This window comes from Athene cunicularia, assembly GCF_003259725.1.
Source record: "Athene cunicularia isolate RWA chromosome 3 unlocalized genomic scaffold, athCun1 chr3_part1, whole genome shotgun sequence".
In the NCBI taxonomy this organism is placed as follows: domain Eukaryota; kingdom Metazoa; phylum Chordata; class Aves; order Strigiformes; family Strigidae; genus Athene; species Athene cunicularia.
In genome coordinates, this window is record NW_020799097.1 from 76,798,378 (window position 1) to 76,806,260 (window position 7,883).

Genomic DNA, 7,883 nt, shown 5'->3' on the forward strand with positions numbered 1-7,883 from the left:
TTGAGTATCTGTAGAGTCATCTGGGTCTGACTGCCCACTGTCTCCAGCAACTACAACCGTGATGGTATTTGTAAGGTGCATCTGAGGTGCCTTTGATGACTGCTTGGCCACACAAACCCAGCAAGAGAAAAAGCACAGTTCAGGAAGAAGATGGTGGCAGAGCAAGTGTGAAAAGACAGATGTTGAAATGCTCAGTCTGCTTTAAAGCTTTACTGGAGAGGGGTTATTCAGAAACACACTTGAAAATCTGGTTAACAAAGTAGAACACAGCAGCTGCTAGGCTTGCATCTAAACTCCACGGTTCACCCTACAAATTGGTCACTGTGGGGAAAAAAAGCTTTCATGCAACATCAGTTGTGGCTACCACCTCTGACCACCAGTCGTCAAGAATTTACCAAAAGGAAGGGGAAAAAAAAAAAAAAGTTGAAGGGAAGAAGCAGGTGAGGAAAATGTAGGATCTCAAGAGATCTGTTTAAGTTCTTCATGACTCTCTGACCCTTCGCCCACATCCGGAAGCTGCTGTACAGTAGGAACCATTTGTGAAATTGCTCCATGGAAGGTCAACTTAGTGTAGGTTCAACATATCTGATGTGCACTTGTTTAACCTTTCCCACCACCCCCACAAACTGAAAATTAAGCACTGAGTTTATTTAAGAATCTTTACTCTTTTTTTTTCCTCAATTTAAATTATACTTCCAAAATACAAGTAAAAAAACCTCACAAAGAAATATGTTCCTAATTTCTACAAAATTGTCTAAATAATCATCACTTACATCATTTACACAATTTACCTTCACAATAAAATAGGAGCGCTTAGATCAGTATTTACATATTGACAGAGAGCGCAGTCATGCAGCGATCTGCTTCTGGTGCTGTCTCCTGCTGGAGTACCTCCGGGAGACTGCAGCCTGCAGTTGCACACAAATTCTTCTGCAGGGAGAAAGCCCCGCTAATGTCTTTCTAGGTGCAGGGACCTGCCCATAGGGTGCCAAAGAGACCAAAATGGTGGCACATATTTGCCTTTTCATCTTAAAGCTGCCAGTGTAGCACATGAGCACACATCGATGAGTCATTTAACGAATTCCCTGATATAGAATTTTGCTTCCCTATATTAGGCACTTCATTAGAAAAGTTATCTTATGGCTTATGCAAAACAATTCACTTTCCTCGGGATATGTACCTGTCAGAGTTAGTGGGAGAGACATGTCCCAGAGCACACCTTGAGCCATTGTTTTGGGTTAGCCTACATTAGAAATTTAGATCATATTACTTAATATCAGTCCTGAAGGAAATATTTTATCAAGACCTGATCTTTTCAGCAAGTCAAGCAGTCGATGTATTTTAAGCTTATATATCTGCACTTTTCCCCAAAATTATTGGCAACTATAGCTTTCCCTCTTACAATAAGTTAACTACTTACATCCATGCTATTCAATGTGCCATTGGGTGACATATCCCATGTATGATTGTCTTAAGAGTACATCGTAGGTTGAGGGATTATTTACATATCTTAACATGTAGAAAATAAAGTTGTAACTTACCAAATAATAAATATAGATTGACAGAGTACAATATTGAAATAAAATAAATTAGAATGATTCTCCAGATGTTGAATTCCCTCCCTTAAGGCTTGAGCCAGAGACCATAAAAAAACCCAATGGCTTGAAAAGGTTTTGGATAGGGCTCCTTATTAGACACTGGCTATTTGAAATGAGATGTTTAGCTAAGCTGAGAGGTATTTGAAATCTATACGATCAAACAGCAAAACTTACCTCTAAAAGGAGTCTTTCTGGGTAAAATGATTTAGACCAAACATTAATACTGCGTTTATTAGGAAGAATATAGTTTTTGCAGATTGTCTCGACATTAATTCAGCAGCAAGGAAATAAGCAAACAGTTAAAAACACAACGTATTTGTGAGGCAAATACGTGTTAGTGCACATGATTTTCCAAAAACTTCACTCCTCAGCTACATTTGTGCATATTTCAGAATGCTTCTAACTAGATGGTTAATAAAAGTTTTCTCATAACTATAGCTAAGTTTGTCATTAAAAAAATTGACTGAAAAACAGTTAGGAGTAACTTACTCAAGAACGATGCCAAACTTCAGGTCCAAGTGTATCAGAACACTGAGAAATTTGGAATCTAAGTAAAAATCTTAAAACTTAGGTCTATCAAACTTAAAAGAAAAAAAAAAAGAAAAAATATTAGAAGCAGTGAATCTGCTCTCAGAATTGCACGCTCACCAGGTTTGTAAACTCTACATGAAGTTAACGATGCACTGTTCGCCATAAGAGGTATGATGTAGATGCTCTATGCAAAGCAGTGCAGATGCTTTGTAATCTACTTCACATTTCCTTTTTCTCTTCCTTGAGGATTAAGCATTTAGAGTAATTCAGTAGCTAAAAAGTCTGTCTTCTAGTAAAAGGGTGTGGGTTTACATGGAAGGGGGGGTGACAGGTGTCCACGTGGATGCTAGCCTGGCATGTGCAGAGGCATCATACTGGCTGTCGGGCAGGTCCGTGGGTGCCCCGCCGTCGTACAGGGGGGAGGCGGAGGAGGTGGCCGTGGCCGGGTGCGGAAGGGCAGTGTAGTGCGCTGGAGAGCCGCGTAAGAACTGGGAGCTCAGGCCATTGGACATCCCGCTTGACTGAGACACCGGTGTGATGGTGCTGTTGCTCACAGACCATAAGTTAGGATACTGACTGAAAGAGGGAAAGTGATAAATAAAACAAGTTATTAGTGACTCTAGTGCCTGCTGACAGTTGCTCGGGTCATAATACAGCTGCCAGGCTGGGTCCACTTGATGAAGACGGTGGATTCCTTTAGGAAGTTCCCAGCCACTGTGAGGTAGGAAGGACCCTCAGGCAGGATTTGTGTTCATGGCACCCCACCAATAAATCTAACCTCCCTGTTCTCCAACAGCAGGTTCCAGCACTACGTATACTAGCAAGTTTAAAGCCAAGCTGAGGAATGAACAGGCTGGCTGAGGAATGCAGAGGTTTGAGACCTGATTCCTGAGCCATGCCATACCCTTGCCTCAGGGGAAAGGGACCTGGTAGAGGTGGCCGGACACAGCAGCTGTTGGACCCAGGCAGGCTGGAATCCATTGCCACAAGTCTGTCAGAGCCCTAACCCCCCTTGAGTGCCTCTGTAGTCAGAGAGGGAGGGATGCCTCTACACAGCAGTTCAGCCCTCCTTATTCATCATCTCATGTTAGAAGGGGAAGAGCCAGATTGATGGCTGCACATTGCACGGATACTACAGAAAGGGCTACTTGAAAAGAAAAAAACCCTCGTCAGGACAGAACAGCCTCTGCACTCTCTCCCCTCTGAGTGTGTACACACACACACACACACACACACACACGTACTGACAGAAACAAGGTGATTCAAGAGGAACACTACGAGAAAAAGTTCAGTCCTGCTATATACCACTGCAGAACACTTTCAACCTATTGACCCCAAGCAGTTTAACAGGAAAGGTAAATGTATTCTTACTTTACAGACAGGGGGTTTAGACAAAAGGGGTGGCAGAAGGGCCTTTCTTGAAGTCCCACAGTTCCAGTTCTACTGGTTTTATCTACTGGACAACTCAGTGTAGCAACTTAAAGTTAGTGGACTTCGTAACTTTCAAAATAAGTATCCTGGGGGTCAGACATAGAAAGAAGTGCTAGGAGGACCCATTTACTTATTAACATATGTTCAGGACTAAAACTCATGTTCAGCAATACAGTTACCTTACACTGGGTAGTAGTATATACTTTGATTAACAGCTAAGTGTCCATGTGCATGGTTCAGATAAAAATGCTTTCCACAGAGTGGTAGGTCCGCATTTCTGAGAAAGACGCCCAAACCTCAACCCTCTGTGGTTAATAGCAAAGATTTTACCACCTTATCTACATCTCTGAATTTTCAGGTTTAGCACCAAGGGACTGACTGTAAGTTAAATCTCTGCTAAAGGATCCAAAAGTTTAAGATAAAATAAGAAGAGGAGAAAAAATACATTTATACGATCACAAAATGGCAAAGGCTTTCACCACAAGTATAATCCCATGCTATGTTGGCTTGTATGGCAATGCTTAAGCAGAGAGTTTTTCCCCAAACACTTGCTCCTTCTCTACCCTAGAGTTCACTGCCCCTTTGTTTGCAGCAGAATGACGGTTTGTGGAGATGGCTGGGAAAGCAGTGACTGGCTAAGAAGAAACAGATCAAAAATAAACTTTTTAAACACCATTTTGCTTAAAATAGATTAAGCTTAAAAGAACATCCTTAAATTCAATGGGTAGGTGTTTAAGTGATTTGCAATCCTTAATCTACCAATATTGCTGTCACAAGTATCTACAATTCCAAAACCAAAATATTAAAAAAAAAAAATATTATCTGTTTCTTCAATCTGTTTTCCTTGTGAATAGTCCTTCTTAGTGCCCTTCCCCTCCAAGAGCTAATGATTTACACGTGGCCATAAGGATTTCTAATTTGCTGGTGACTCTTCACCTCCTTTTTCAGCTTTCTTCTCCTAGAAAGTATCAATACACTGAGTTGAGGGCTGCTGAGGGATGAACTCCTACCTGGAGCTGGTAGCTGTGCCGGTGCTGTGACTCATGGGCAGCATTGCCGTGTGTGTGGGAACTCCTAGGGAAGACCAGTTGTCATGGGATTGCAGCATGGAAAGGCAGGCAGAGGAGTTATCGGCATAGGCTGCTGAGAAAACAAGCAAGCACTTACACTAGACTCAGGTCAAATAATGATCTTGTATTCAAGTGCAATGCATGGCTCTAAACCACACTCCCCCCATTACTGCCTGGCAAAAAATCCAAACAAAATTACACACATGCAGGAAAATTAAGTCATCTACCACTGTCTTCAGCTGTCTTCAAACCACCTGCTAACTCAGCACATGCTTTCTTATTTGGTCGGTGGGAGGAGATGGGCTCCTTACTTACACTATATTAATCCCTCTTCCAGGGCACCTTCTTTACCTCCATCATCTACACTGGCAGTAACAGTCTGGCAGCCCTGGATAACAAGCATATTACTGGATCACACACCCCAGTTTTGAGCTGAGCATTGCCACCATGAGCTCTGAAGTCTCCCTTAGGCACCACCAGGAGTGATTGGACTGTGGCTTAAACTAGGCAGCTTGTGACCAACACTGGCTGCCCAACACGGCAGAGACACTAGGAAGCTACAACGGGAATCCTATACAGCCATCCATAGCGAGAAAGAAGTTGCTGTGGCAGCTGGTGGAGGGAAGGAGAAGAGGTTCCTTGCCAAGGAGCAGGGAACAAGAATGAACACCGGAGGTGTTTTGTTCTTTTATTCTGTTTCAAGTCACAAAACTTGCATAAAACTTACAAGATGCAAGAAAAGTCCACAGAAAGCTTGTTTTCCACTTTAAAATGAGCTACAAAGTTACAGACAAGATTGGTCAGGCTGCATCTAGAAGCTTTTTTTTTTTTTTTTTTTTTTTTAAATGGGAGCCTTCAATATACATATAGGCTGAAGGGAAAAAATTGTTAATAGGCTTTTGGCAGAAGAAAGGGGGGAGGGATTTTTTTAAATATTAAAGATCACTGTTAAAAATGCCCTTCTTTCCTCTCCCTTAAGTACTCACGGCTTAAGGCACCAAGCCTTAAGTTATTTGGCTATTTCTGAGCACAACATTTAAATAGCTTTAAAGTTTATTCAGCTCCACACTGTTTCTGTGTATCCAGTTGTGACACATTGAGAACCACTCAATGCACTAACTAATGCACTCCTGTTAACTACAGCACCAGGCAAGCCAAACTGACAGAATCAGGCCCTCAAATATTATGTGTTAACAAGTGAAACTAATAGAACCAGAAATATACTTCTTCATTTCGTTGTATTAACTATAACTAATTATTAAAACCTTCAATTTCAAACTTAAAAAAAGTCAAAGTAAATTTAAGATTACGGGTTAAAAGAATTCAAGAGCACAAGGCAAAGCCAGCACAATATAATCTAATCAATTAGAAGGAGGCAGTTCACACCCTCAGTTTTTCCATCGTAAAGAGACTGGGGACACGTACTCATCGTCCCTATTTCTTTGCCATGCTGGCCTCAAGCCCTGTGTGCTAGACAGTGACCTCAGTCAAGAAGCCCACCACAAATCTCGCAGCATTCGGCTCATTTCCCATCTTTTTACAGAGCTGCAACAGTCAGACTTACTTGGTGAGTTGTTCCTATGGGCGTAGGGGTTGGGGTAGGGGGCAGGACGGTGGTTCCTCAGCGATGAGTACCTTTCACAGCTGTGAGCAGGGGAGAGCGACAGGGGGGCTCCGAACTGAGGGTGAGGATTGGCAGGTGGGCACAGGGTCCCAGTCCCGGGAATGAGCCAACTACCTACTGTGGGGAAGCAAGGGGTTTGTCAGATGGGTACATAATGCAGCCAGGCAGTGAAAGAATCACAGCAATGAGATAAATAATTGATCAGCAAGGAAATGCACACTCGGGAAAGGAAATGGAGTTTCAACATGGCTGAAAAACCTGGATCTTTACAACTTTCTTAAATGATCTTATGAAGGAAAATTAGACAACAGCTTAGAAAAGGCCCCAGGTCAAGCTAACATGTTTAAAATTACCATCTAATTACAATCACAGTAAGGAAACATGGAAATGGTTAAACCCTCCCTTATGTAGCTAGTGTGTGCTCGGTAATTTTTAGTGCAATCTTCAGATTTAAATTGCTCTTTGAGGGTCTCAATCAAATCAATCAAATCAAACTGCTCAGACAAACTCTTAAAAATTAAGTATTTTCACCGAAACAAAACAATTTGTACTGAAACTCAACCTCTTCCCCTTTATAGGCTGCAGACATATTTTGGCAATAATCTGTTAAAACAGAAATAATTAACACACTAATGCTTTTCATTCATCTGAAAAAAAACTTTTTAAGCAGATGCCCCTAATTTTCTTAAAGTACTTAAAACATAAGTACCATTTCAATTATTTTTTGCTGTATTTTTAAACAAACTTTTGTCTCCATATCCATATGAATATTGCTGTTCTTGTATACAAAGGCGACTGTCTTTTTGGACATGAAGGTAACTGCAAGTTTCTATGAAAAGTTTTTGAATGTAATACAGAAGTCTTTTAACCACACACACAGAGATGCTAATGTTTATACAATCATAAACCTGCATGACCCACAGTCATAAGGACTGGTGATATTACTCTCCCTATGAATTAACAAGCCAGCCAGCAAATACTGCTCTCAAAGTTTTGCTTAACAGGTGAGATGGAAGAAATCAAAGTTATGTTCATGATGCACAATGAAAGGAAACGTACACTGCGAATACCCAGACTGCTGGTTGTCTCCCACTTCCTCCATCATGTCTTTGTGATCACTTCTATAAAAGAATCCGTGTTGTGTTAGTTGAGAATATGCTTTTACAAGTCTATGTAAAAAATCCACACTTTAGAATTGAGTTAAGAGGTCTCACCTTTCTTTTGCATCAAGAAATGCCTTTGCAAATGGATTGTATTTAATTTTTAAAGCTGTGATCTAAAAACAACAACAAATATCTTTATTTGCAAGTATCACCATTCATTATCATACAGATATTAGGATTTGAACTAGGACTACCCACTGAAGTTAGTGAAATCACAGATTTTTGAAGAAAGAGGATTAGGCCCATAATACCAACCTATGGACACCAATTAACAGCCCCTAAGGTCTGAAGTATTAGCAGAGGGCTAGGAAGTAGTCCCTCTGCCAAATTCTAAGAGACCTAATTGCCTGGGTTTATTGATCAGCTAAGGAAACAGATAGGAAAGGTAGTACACTAGAGAGTTCTAAAAAGCTTCACATTTCAAGCCAGAGCAGAATGGGCATTAAAAAAAAAAAAAAAAAAAAAA

At 41.0% G+C, this 7,883-nt stretch overlaps 1 protein-coding gene across 1 annotated transcript in view; it reads right to left on the reverse strand.

Annotated features, from left to right (window-relative positions):
• Window positions 1–802: 802 nt before the first annotated feature.
• TBXT (T-box transcription factor T) overlaps window positions 803–7,883 on the reverse strand; it is a 15,989-nt gene continuing 8,908 nt past the window's right edge. The window contains exons 2-6 of the mRNA XM_026844564.1: window positions 7,469–7,530; window positions 7,314–7,375; window positions 6,195–6,371; window positions 4,571–4,703; window positions 803–2,705 (exon numbers count right to left, since the gene is read on the reverse strand). Of these exons, the coding sequence (XP_026700365.1) occupies window positions 2,438–2,705; window positions 4,571–4,703; window positions 6,195–6,371; window positions 7,314–7,375; window positions 7,469–7,530 (702 nt within the window). The 3' untranslated portion in view covers window positions 803–2,437. The remainder of the gene's footprint in view (window positions 2,706–4,570; window positions 4,704–6,194; window positions 6,372–7,313; window positions 7,376–7,468; window positions 7,531–7,883) is intronic.